The sequence below is a fragment of the Camponotus floridanus genome, unplaced genomic scaffold, assembly GCF_003227725.1.
Source record: "Camponotus floridanus strain SB8 unplaced genomic scaffold, Cflo_v7.5 scaffold36, whole genome shotgun sequence".
In the NCBI taxonomy this organism is placed as follows: domain Eukaryota; kingdom Metazoa; phylum Arthropoda; class Insecta; order Hymenoptera; family Formicidae; genus Camponotus; species Camponotus floridanus.
Window position 1 is genome coordinate 1355399 of NW_020229503.1, and position 13838 is coordinate 1369236.

Consider the following 13838-nt stretch of genomic DNA (forward strand, 5'->3'; position numbering starts at 1 on the left):
GAGACGAATGCTTATTTTGGAGGCTTAAGCAAATCGTATTATACTGAGGGTATAAAAAAATTAGAACATCGTTGGTCTAAATGTATTGAGTTGAAAGGAAACTATGTTGAAAAATAAAAAAGATTTTTGCTGGAAATCATGTGTTTTCTTTGCCAGGCCGAGAACTTTTCGAACTACCCTCGTACGCCGATGCATGCGGTTCAACCGCATTTTAACTCCGTTAAAGAAAGAAATAAAAAATATATCGATATCGATATTAAAGCGCGCGAGACACGTATGGAGACAGCGTGGTATCCCGTGCAGTATATAGCTGTTTCGCTCGCACTCCCTCATTCGAGCGTCGAGCGAGAGAGACGACTATCGGACATCTCTAACTCGATATCACGTCTTATAGTGCTTTCTCTCTCGTTCTTGTGCCGTGTGCGAAGGACACAACATCGGAATGCCCCCCACTACTCTGCCCCCACTTTCTCTCTCGCTGCCCGACCCGCGTACATGCGCGCTTCGCTTTTATGAGTGTGACGTCAGTAAGCGTCACGCAAGCATAGCGGGACACTATTCCTGTCGGTGCGTGTACATAGTATTATTTGTATATATGTATAGGACATATCTGTTTATAGAACATGTAAAATGAAAATAAAAATACATGCCTTACATAATTCAAGTTATCGATTAAGCTTATCAAGAATTCGGTTTAATCGTTATTCAAATCAGATAATTTAAAATACTCTCAATTGTCCAACTTGTATATAGATATTCGTATCCCGAAATGCTTTGCTGTTGCTGCACGTAACTTGATGAGAGACATATATTATCGTATCTCTTGATAAAGAGGATATGTCATTTGTAATCAATTAATAAAGAAAACAAAAGATCAATCATAAATTCAAGGTGAGTGTATATGTGGAGTGATTGTCTCTCTGGAACTGATTGCTTCGAAAAGTCATACTTTAATTAAAATAATAGTTTTTCATTATATAATTATTTTTTATAAATTCCGTAAAAGTTTGATTTTTCAACAAAATTAGCCATTTTCAAAAAATTAAAATTAAAATACATATAAAACATCCAACAAAAAATTATATTCAAATCTTTAATGTTACTAAAATTAAAGCTGTTTCTTTTCTTAAAATCTATTGTTACTTGTTTATGCGACTCATCTGTCTATTTTGATAATATAATAATTTTGGGGCAACCCACCAATATTATAATTTTGTGGAGTACTTGCAATGTCCAGGAGACGACGCATCTGCCGTTTGCGAACGTGTGCTTGTGCGCTACATGCCGCAAGAGCAGTCAATGTGAACTCGTAATCTGTTGGCGGTTCATGATGCTGCAACGTGCCTATCAAATCGTGACCGTAGAACTGCCGCGGATCCATGCACATCGCGTTCATGGCCAAAGTATAGTGTGCCAATCTAACTGGAGAAAACCCGACTTCTCGGTGTCTATGAATACAATTAAAAACATGCATTTTATGTAAAAAATTTTGTATATCCAGTACATTTTTAATTTAAAAGATAATCAGTAATAGAGAAAATCTACAACAAAAGGATTGAAGCATACAAACCACTTATTAAAAACTATTCAAATTTATTCTATTCATTATTGCTACCACATTGTGGAATTTTTGCTACGAAATTGTAAAGTTCTCCCTAAGGATGATAGATAAAATAATTTGATTTTGACTGTGGTGGTGGAATCTTTGTTATGCATGTTTTTTTTATATTTCTTGATAAACTAAATCATTATTAATCATAAATTTCATTTGACACGCTAATCTGACACGAAAATAGTGAAAATCGCATTCAAAATAGCAGATTTGTAGAAATTTGAACAAAAGCTCAAGAATGTACATCTTATCCTTTTATTCTTTTTACTACTTTCCATCTCATCCCGTTTACTCCTATTTAAGTTACATCACTTATTTTAACATCATTCAATTGATACACGTGGCAAATTGATACAATTTGAGCGGCGAGGTGCTTTACTCGTAGCGTTTTAGCGCGCTCTCATTTATCCGAATTTAATACTCAATATCTCGATTATTATTATTTTAATTTAATTTTAATTTTATGATTAAGGACTTTTTTTGTTCCTCTTACTCTTATCACTACGAGCGTTGTCAACTCACACAAAAAAGTTATCTATTATTGTAGATAGCTAATAAATATCTAAATTTCTACGAGATCTAGATTTCTACTTCTCGTATATGATGTCCATGTCTTTTATGGATAACTAATAGATATCTAATAGATGTACAAAATATCTATATCTTCCGAATAAGCAGGGATATTAGATGTGTTTATATCATATTCACATATTCATCACATCTTCATATCCATCAAGTAGCTACTAAAGATATCCACTAGATATATACGTGTTATCATACAGGGTGATTCTGAACAAACGTTTGTCTTTAAAATATCAAATTCTTGAATGAATTCTAAAACGATTTTTCCTCTTGCAAAGTTTTGCCGGAACTTAGTTTTTAAACTATAAAGGAAAATAGTTAATTACTTATGGAACGAGTACAAGAGGTAGACAGGGACGGCGCGATATAGGCGATTACGTGGGACGCTCGCCACGATCAGCTGATTGCTATACGCGATGACTGTAACAATCAGTGTGTGTGTGAAAATGTGTTGTATGAAAACAGATTTCGGGATGTCAAATAAACAGTGTTAGAGAAAATTCGCGAAAGAGAGGGGTTTTTAGTGAGTAGGAAGTATCCAGTTGGTAATTCGACTTAATACTCGAGTCCCACATAACTCAACGGACTAGCCTGTGAGTATACATAAAATGAATTTTCCCCTCTCTTGTAAAAAGAAGTACAATATAAAAAAATAATAATAGATGTATAAAATATCTATTATTAAAATGAAAATGTATAATAATAAAAAGTAAATAATAATTTAAGTAAGAGTAATAATAACTTCAAGTAAGTAAGCAAATGAGAGAGAGAGAGAGAGAGAGAGAGAGAATGAGAATTCGCATGTGTGTATTCGCATGTGTGTATGTAGTGACCAGCAACGGTCGCCCACGTAAGCACCCGCGTCTGACGGTGAATCGCGCCACCCTTGCCTGCCTATTGTATCCGACCCGTCATAAGTTAATTACTTCCTTTAATAATTCAAAAACTAAGCGTCGGACGAAATTTTACCAAAGGAAAAATCGTCTTAGAATTGATTCAAGAATGTGTCATTTTACGGACAATAGGATTATTATTTTGAATCACTCTGTATATATAGGGTGTCCCATTTTAATTGCCCCAGATAAATATCTCGAAAAATATGAAAGATACGGAAAAATGTTTCAAACAAAAGTTGTTTGGTTTAAAGGGGAACAGATGATGAACATATGTACTTGACCTAGAGTGACCTATTGAAGGTCAGGTCAAGGTCATTGATGTTTTTTTAAATAGAACCCCCTATTTTATATTACATACTCTTGCAGCTCATATTGAGAGCTTTTCAAAACATTATAATGAAATATTTTTTCATTGTACTTTTCGAGTTATGAAGCTTAAAATAATATCTTAATTTTATTGTCTTCATAGTCCTTCGTTCATTCCTGAACATGGGGATCTCTCTATCATATACCTGTATTGCGTACCAGATTGTCACATGTATATGGGACCTACAGTTTAATGCCGATTTCGAACTGCCAAATTAGATTAGAGAGATTCTCTTGGCAAGATTTCTCGGTGGTTTGCCATTGCGTTCCGAGAAAGAAGCGAGCGTGTATAATTTTTCGATTCTACCGGGAATCGAACCCGGTACCTTTGGCTTTTTAAGCTAGTGCGCTACCTATTGTGCCACACTTTATCTTAATTTTATATAAAATATCTTGTAAAATATTCATTTTTCAATTATCCTACCTTAATACTTTTATGTACAAAATAATGAAAGTAATCAATTTGTGTAAAGAAAACACACAGTGTTGTTTCTAAGGAATAATATGTATATAATTTGTAATTACATATTATTCCTGTACAATTACATATGTTTTCTTAAAAATAACTATGTTTTCTTTACACCAATTGATTATTCTCATTATTTTGTACATAAAAGTATTAAGATAATCAAAAAATGAATATTTTACTAGATATTTTATAGTTTATGTAAAATTAAGATATTAAGATATTTTTAAATTAATATTAAGATAATTTTAAATTAAGATATTTTTAAGCCTCTTAACTCGAAAATGTATTTAATGAAAAATAATTTAATTATAGTGTTTTGGAAAGCTCTCGAGATGAGCTGCAAGAATATGCAATAAAAGTAGGCAGTTCCATTTAAAAAATTGAAGGTGACCTTCACGTGACCTTTAAATAACTTAAGTAACTTATTCAAAGTCAAATTAATGACACCATTTTATGTCCCCCTTGAAACTATACAACTTTTGTCTGAAACATTTTTGCTGAAAATGCTTCGTTGAAGAATTATCGAGTTGCGTTTTTTAAAATGGGACACCCTGTATATGCCAAACAGTCGACAGTTAATATGTATTTATTTCCAAAGAGAGAACGAAAAATATAATAAAATAAAGTATAATAATATTATAACTTAAAAGATATTAAGATTATAAAATGCTTCTTCTTAAGAAAGAAGAAAATAAAAAGAAAAACATTTTTTAAGAAGTCTTATGTTTCGCTGCGAGATTCTCGCAAATCTACCTCCAGAGTAGAAGCACGATTTCCAATTCCATCTGCTTGGCGGTGAGTTGCAGTTCTAACGGTGGTGCCGATGGCGTGACGTTATCATCGCGAGAGAGATTCGCTAAACGAAGGACCAGGAGCACTCGATGCGTGTCGTTACCCCAGCCAGCGTCCTTGTCCCGTTGACTCCACAACCATGTGGCCGCTCGCTCGAGAATAGTTTCCGCTTCAACGTCGGCAAATGTCATCTCGACATTGCCTGCTAAGGCGATCAACGAAAACATTCTTCCATTATTCGCGAACGATATATTTTACATTTCAATATGATAATATTTAATGCGAGAAAGAAGCCGATTTTGATCCCTTCGCGCTATTCTGATATTTTACATTAAACCCAGTTAATACTGCTTGTTTTTATGTAGTAATATAATATAATAATAAATAATATAACGCAATTACCTATAAAATCGATCTACGATATATAAAACTGTAGCAAAATGTAGCTGTAAATCTTATAGTATATGTATTATTTTGCAACAGTACAAGAGTAATGTAACAGATTATTATTGCAATAATATAATGTTATACGTATGTCTTTTTGCCATGACACGGCAAAGATTTAACTAACTCATATTTAATTTTTCACCATGAAATGAATATAAAATCTGCAAAAAAAGGATATTAATATAAAATTCAAAGTATATCTTTTTTTTGTCAACTTAATTTCTATAATCTCAATAAGGAGAGGAGGAGATTTAAAACATTAAAATTAGATTATTAGAAACTGAGCAAGTAAATATAGAAAATATTTGATCATCGAGCGACCTTTCAAGGATCCTCCGTGGCAATCGGCATTCTATCCATCGAGTGAGATACTAACATCGCTCTGGTCGCATATCACTGTGTTAAAAAGCAGCATTAAGTGTGTCTGGATAGCTCAATGGTCTAGAGCAGTTGCCCAGAAAATGAAAGACTCAGATTCCCGATGCAGTCACTTGCGCCTCACATATTTTTTTAGTTCGCGAATATTGTTTTCTAACAATTATTCGTTGGGCTGAAAAGTGTGTGAATGCTCTCTCCACAAGATATACGTCGATGCCGTTGCCACGGATGGATTCTGTCACTCGTTGATTAAATGGGCGTCCGATCTCCTCCCATATACATCTCTATCTTTTCTGGATTAATCCATTTACTGCCTATTTGTAACAAAAATCAAAATTTTTATATAAATTAAATTTCGAATTTTATAAATTTCCATATAGCACCAAAAGATTACAAAAATGTTGCATAGATCTAACAGTAAAATATTGTAATATTGCAGAAGTTGTGAAATGTTTCCGCAACATTACTATAAGTTTGCAACAACGTTGAAATGTCAGCCCTTAGAAATATTACAATGTAAGATTATAATAATGAAAATATAAAAAGAAAGGTTAAGAAAGATAAGAAAACCCACCTTTAAAAAACGTTTTAGTTAGTATTTTTAATTAAATGTTTCTTATTCTTATTACTTATCTCGATAATGTATATATATAATACAATACCTTATATACATTCCACATCAAAATATTTAATATGCAATAATATATATTTAATATCCAATAAATAGACTAGTTCTCATTTAGCCATCCAATTGAGAAAAATCTGTTTAATATTCTGAATTCCAACATGAAATCTAGATTATTAAATAAATTGTTTGTTTGTTTTGGATCTCTCATTAGAATTCAGAATATTAAACAAATTGAGAAGTTTATCAAAAATTAAACTGATAGACAAAAAATATACTTTACTACAATAATCCTTTGTAGACTTTATATTCATTTCAGATAAAAATTTGAATACGAGTTAGTTAAGTTTGATGTCGCCGCGTAGCGGCAAGTGAAGAAACACATGTCATACACTATTATATGTTTTCGTTATTTTAAAATATTGCTGCAACATTGCCAAAGTTATAAAATATTATGAAATCATATCTTTGCAATATTTCTACAACATTACATTGCAATGTTGTAATATTGCAGCAATGTTGCTGCAAGATTTTGTGCTGTATAAGTAAAGTACATAATTTATTCTATTTATTTAATTATCAATTTTATATGATCAATAGTTTACATGAATCAGTTTTCTACATGGAATATAATTATGATGTAACAACAATATAACATGTTACATTTATTAATAGGACATTACAATTAACTTAACATTAACGTATCATTAATAATAATTTACCGGTAATATTTATATTATGTAACATTCCATTTCATTGTTTTTATATAATATTAATATAACAACATTTACTAGAAAGTTTAATATAAAATATTTTATTTATTTTCTTCGATTTTTTTTACTCGAACATATGTTTAATAAAAAGAATTTCCTCTTATACTTTCAGTAAATTATTATATGTGCTAATCTTGTATGAAAATAAACATACCTTCTGCGCGAGCAAAAATATATAGCCATCCTAGAAAAAGAATCACGATCATATTTGCTCTTCCCCACATTCTCCTCGGAAAAGTCTCAAATTCCACTTATACTATTGTTCCTGGAAATTAAATAACGAAATCGAAATTGTAAAGAATTATAGAATATAAGAAATTATAGAGAAATTCTATTAATTTTTTTATCTATTTTTTCATATGATTCTCTCCAGAAATATTTCTATAATATTTCTCCATATTTGTACATTGAAAGAAAAATGTATGATATTTGTAACTATACAGGGTGGCCCACATAAAGTGTTACAAATTTATATCTCGAAAACGAAGCAATTTAGAGCAAAATGTTTTAAACAAAAGTTATATGGGGGTTTCACAGGAGACATCAAATCATGCCATTAGGTTGACCTTCAAGAGTTACCTGAAGGTCACGTGAAGGTTACCTCCAACTTTTTAAATGGGATATTCTATATGCTTTTGCATATTCTTGTAGTTCATTTCGGGAGCTTTCCAAAACACTATAATTAAGTCAGTTTGCATTAAGTACTTTCCGAGTTATGAGGCTTGAAATCATTTCTTAATTTTACATAAACCGTAAAATATCTTGTAAAATATTCATTTTTCGATTATCTTACCTTAATATTTTTATGTAGAAAATAATAAGAGGAATCAATTGGTGTAAAGAAAACACAATTGTTAATTGCAAATTACATTTTTTCTTTCAAAACAACTATGTGTTTTCTTTACACCAATTGATTCCTCTTATTACTTTGTACATAAAAGTATTAAGGTAAGATAATCGAAAAATGAATATTTTACAAGATATTTTACGGTTTATGTAAAATTAAGAAATAATTTCAAGCCTCATAACTCGGAAAGTACTTAATGCAAACAAACTTAATTATAATGTTTTGGAAAGCTCTCTAGATGTACTACAAGAATATGCAAAAGCATATAGGGTATCCCATTTAAAAAGTTGGAGGTAACCTTCACATGACCTTCAGGTGACTCTTGAAGGTCAACCTAATGGCATCATCTGATGTCCTCCTCGAAACCATATAACTTTTGTCTGAATCATTCTTCTTTAAATTGCTTCGTTTCCGAAATATAAATTTGTAACACTTTACGTGGATCACCCTGTATAATTTTACCAGAGTCCGGATCTCATTGTCGTTTTCCTTACTCCAAGTACATGCTAGCAGCCGAGCGCCACGAAAAGCAATACCGTCTTTGCCGATCTAGTGATGGTAGCAAAGAGGGCATCATCGCGTAGAAAAAAAATATATATACATATAATGTTAATTATTAGTTTTTATTACTATATAATCTTGGAAATAGTAACTTTATAGTTCTCTACTAACTATATAAATATTCTATACAGGGTGTCTGATCTTTTTGTAGTCCCGAAGTGTAAAGGTAGATTGGCTCAAATTAAGAAAAAAGGTCCTCTATTTTGCGATATTTGCAATAATTAACGAAAAATTAATTAAAGAAAATCGGCCAATCTGCGTGAGTAGAAGCGCGCGGCGACGAGAGTCGTCTCATTGTAATTTTATACTGAGAGTGCGGCGAAGCGATGAATGGAGAAGGAGTGATAAGTCCGACTTTTAATTATTGCAAATATCGTAAAGCAGTAGAAGACTTTCCTTCTTAATTTGAGCCAATCTATCTTCACATTTCGGGATTGCAAAAAGACATTCCGTATATTATAATTTTATTATATATTATTTTTTTTTAAATTCTACTATAAATTATAATAATTTTAAATATCGATTTATAATAAAATATCTATTTTAACAGATAGTAAATAAAACAATTATTACTTTAAAAACAAATCACAATTATAACAAATCTAATTATGGTGTTAACATTCACTTTACTTATTGGTAGTAGTAACTAAATATTCGCTTTATTTATTATATTAAAAAACAAGTAAAAAATGATAATTGAAGAAATAAACATTTTTACACATATATTAGTAATCCAATGATTATATTTTTAACTCTAAATTTTCTACTACGTATATCGTTGAAATTAAAAAGAGAATAATAATAAAATTAATTATTCATACTAATGCATATAGAACTATACAGCAATAACATATTTTATAACTATATTTATAATAATTTACTATTTTCTTGAAAGAGAAGTTGAAAAAATAAGAATATAAAATTGCAAATTCATTACTACTATCAGATTATATTTCCTTTGTATATTATTATCCAGCGTATTTATCTCATGTTCAAATGTTATGCTACAGAATAAGATTTGTAAAGCGAGGCTACTAAAAACAAAAATGTGATGTCGATCCTTATGAAAATTTACTTTATTGATATTCTCAAGGAAGATTCATGATGTTAATAAACTAATTATTCAGTAATATCGGGTAAATTACGTTTGTGTCTCAAATAGGTATTTTATTCAAGACACAAAATAGAAATTGTCTCTCTCAAAAAAATGATATTCTATGAATTAATTTTTTATGAATTAAATAAATTTAAATTTATTTAAATGTAATAATTTTATTATTTATTTAATTATTTTAATTTTTGTTATTAATTAATTGGGCTAATGCTACATAATTACAATGTTACTACTATGCTATATTACTACGATATACTGTAATGAACTTATGATAACTACAATCATTTATTTCTCTCAATGCACATAAAACTTAACGTTACTTATAAATGTAATTATTTATCGACAAAACAATTCAACAATATTTATCAATCAAATATAATTTGCATATTTGTTTAATACAACATTTGTACAATACAAAATTTGTTTAATAACAATTTGTTTAATATTTCTATAATAGTTCATCATAGTTTCTATAATAGCTTATCCTTCTTTTACGAAGCAATGAAAAATTACTGTCAACAAGTCGATATTTGTTTTCGTATGTATTCCCGCGAATAAATCTTTTAGTGAAAAGTTCTCGATGTTTTTCTTCATTAATAGAATATACTATGAATATTTAAACATTCGTGTTTCGTTAAACTTTTTGGATTACAGACAAACATAAAGGATAAAACATAGGAAATCATGTAATAGAAAAGGAGCAATTAAGAGCCGACGCGGATGGTAGTGCGTGAAATTTCAAAGATTATTAATCCGCGAATTAAATCGCATTTGAAGAGCATATATGCCTGTATTTTACTTGGTGCATAAACCAAGATATCAATTCTCAAATCGAGAATACTATAAGACCCCTCTCTTTACCCCCTTAAAGAGACGTAGGCGAGAAAAATATCGGGGCGAAGTCGCTGAATCGGGAATCGAACCCGAGTCTTTCGCTTGCCGGGCGACTGCTCTTACCACTGAGCTATTCAGCCCCACACTAAGGATAAAGGATAAACACTACATAAAGGATAAAGAAGAAAAAAAGAAAATGAAGGCGAAAGTGAATTCGAGCTTTGTGTCCGAATTTCCGATTCAAGTCACAAATATCGATAAATATTCATTCCTGAATACGATGATTATTCAATTATTCATTCCTGAATACGATGATTATTCAATTATTCATGTCCATTAATCGCGATCAACGCTAAATTTAAAAAATCGTTAATTGATATCACCGACATTTGCACGAAATCGACATCGTCCGTCAAGATGTAGAATTATATCTGTCTCGTATTTTGAGAATCATTAGCTGATTTGACTAGTATGTTCTAATACAATAGAATAATATAAAAATGTAGAATGTTGTGGAACATATAAAAATTCACTTCTCTTGGCGATATAATAGAAATTTATATAAGAATAATTAGATATATTTATTATCTTTTTATAGCAATCTTTACGAGGTAAAAAAATGATGTTACATATTTGATCTTATGTAATAGACATATAAATATTATCATCCAATAAATATTATCATTTTCAAATATTATCATTAAATTTAAACTCAATGATTGCTCTGATCAATTTGTAACTAATGTAACTGTAGTAATAATAATTGTATATAATAATTATAATAATACATCATTAACGAAACATATTTAACATAAGGATATTTATTTCCTTTAATTAATTTACTTTGTAGTTAAAAATCAAATTGTCTCTCTTTCTCTTTCTATCTGTTACAAACTATAATATAAAATATTTAAAAAAATATATAAATATAAATTAAACATAAATATCAAATATATCAAATCTTTTCCTTTATACATTTATCATTTTCGATGTAGAGCCACGCCGTATAAAACCCGCGCATCTGATTCATTAGTGTTTACTTTTTGGGAATTCTCATGAATTTGCACATTTACGAATCCGCCTATGTGACGATATCAAACGAGCGTCATCGCTTAGTCATTAATTATCGACGAATCTACCCAGACTCGCTTTATGAAACATGTTAACAAAGAGATTAGCATGGCGTGCATATATAGTATGAACATGGTGAATGTGTGTGTGTGTGTGTGTGTGCGTGCGCGCGCGCGCGCGCGTGTGTGTGTGGAACATGGTACATACCTCTATTTATGATATAAATTATGTGTTTATCTCAACAGTTATATGTGCTACATCTGAGCAAGTGGAATACACGAGAGACGCCAGACGTTCGAACATGGTCTTGTAGCACGATACTGCGTACGATCGATATCACAGTGCTTACCACTCTCACGCACACGCGCACACGCGTGTGTGTTTTGTATGTGTGTGTATGTGTGTGTGTATGTGTACAATACAGAGAATCATCTATGTAATATATATACCTGGGCAATGCTCTCTCTCTCTCCCCCTTTCCCCCCCCTCTCTCTCTCATTACTGTTGTTCTTTTTTGCTTTCTATTTTTCCTTTTCCATCCACATATGTACGATAAATAAAAATTACAATAAAATAATAATCTTCGTCAATATTTTCGCTGAGAAAAGTTTAACTTCAAAAGTTGGTCTGAGAAAGAGAAAGATTATCAAGAAAATCTGAAAACGATATCTAATAATTAATTTTGGAACATTCTATATATTGTTATATTGTCGGTTTTTATTTATTTTATTACTTCGAATCGTGAACGGTCTAATATACAGATCAGTTAAAATAAAATCACATATCAATCTTTCAGAATTATTTCGATTATACCACATTATTTTCAGATTATTGATCGATTTCTATCTAATAACATACTGGAACCTCGTAAAAATAGATTGTACCGGATTCTGGTATATTCTAACGAAACTATCTTCCGTTACATTCAAGACTATAGAAAGTATCGTTTCACACGACAATTACTTGTGAAATTTGTAAACAGGTTTTTTTACACTACCACAAGAGAATATTGCATCCCCAACTCTGCGCAATTTGTTGGGTGGCTAGATTGTTATCCCTTTTTGTTACTCGAGAGTAGCTTAACGCGTGGAAAGAATGCAATATTCTTCCGCGATTTACTCTTATGAAATTTCAGTATATTTTTATGTTGTTTCTCGGCCAATATTTCTCAATATAGTCATCTATAATTACATAAAAAAAATTTGCTCAAAGAAAATTGATTGTTCCCAAAATACAGTCATATCATTTTGAAATACACTTTTTTGAAAAACAACAGAAAACAACAGAAAACAACTGAAAATAACAGATTTTTGGAAAATAAATATTATGTACATAATTCGAATATGTGATAATATTCAGAATTAATAAATAATTGTAATAATCAGATCAATGGCGCGATAACAATTTTCCTTAATTTAGCTATTCCAATAAAAGTTACATTTGTTCTAGTATATTATAATGTATATTATTATACTTAATTTTACTATTATTATGTTATTATTGTACTTCATTATTATTATTATGTACGCAATTAGATATTAATTTTTTTCATATTAGAAATTAAATATTACAGTAAAAGTGAATGTTTGACATAAGTAGTACAACTATTTCATGGAAATATCATATGAGATATTTAGATGAATTGTATAAACATGTAAAATCACGTTAAATATAAATATAAATAAGTAAATATAAGGTAAATAAAAATATAAATGAATTAATTTTTTTTAAATAAATAAAAATAAAAAAAGAAATGCAATTTAAATATAACATAAACAAATGAATAGAAAAGAAGTAAAAATAAAAAAGCAATTTTTTCTAGCATGGCACTTTAAATTTTAATGTAACTTTCTTTAACATAGAAAACACTATGAATTGAAAATGTTATATCGTCCTTTAATTTTTCAAAGTAAAAAATGAGCTATTATGATTTATATAGTTATTCCATCAATAATATATATTCGAAGAAATTAAATCTATGTGTTACTAAGTTAAAATAGAAGAAAATATTAGAAGAGCAACAAAACCTTGATATAACTAAACTAAGCACCACATCTTCATTGCAACACAACTGCATATATGTAATGATATTATACCGAAGTGGAACATCAATGCGAAACAGTAACAGTGATAGCGATAATGCAATATCGCGGTGTAACGATTCGGTTACCTACCCTAGAAAGGTAGGGAAGAGAGGAAAGATTATCTGACTCGAGTCCCTACCGTGTATTCTTCTAACGTAACAATAACACATAATAATATATATGATATATATAGCGTTATACACCATTGTTCCTCTGAGAGTCTTGGAACTTGCTTAGAACCGTTAAATGGCTTACAGTCGCCGTTGCTCGTGGACTTTGGAACTATAAAATAGCCTTTATCGCGAGTGTCATCACGATCATGATTACATTATGAGTATACAGGGTGGGCCATTTTAAGTGATCCACTCAAATATTTCGGAAAATAAT

At 30.2% G+C, this 13838-nt stretch overlaps 1 protein-coding gene across 3 annotated transcripts in view; it reads right to left on the reverse strand.

Moving 5' to 3' along the window:
- LOC105248162 (uncharacterized protein CG3556) overlaps positions 1–13838 on the reverse strand; it is a 37234-nt gene that overhangs the window by 13821 nt on the left and 9575 nt on the right. Inside the window, exons 1-4 of one of the 3 annotated variants that reach the window (XM_011252799.3) lie at positions 11575–11748; positions 7095–7205; positions 4679–4922; positions 1201–1448 (exon numbers count right to left, since the gene is read on the reverse strand). In XM_011252799.3, the coding sequence (XP_011251101.1) occupies positions 1201–1448; positions 4679–4922; positions 7095–7164 (562 nt within the window). In that variant the 5' untranslated portion in view covers positions 7165–7205; positions 11575–11748. Of the gene's footprint in view, positions 1–1200; positions 1449–4678; positions 4923–7094; positions 7206–11574; positions 11749–13838 lie in introns of those variants that run through there. The other 2 variants (XM_011252802.3, XM_011252798.3) reach the window with 2 other exon arrangements.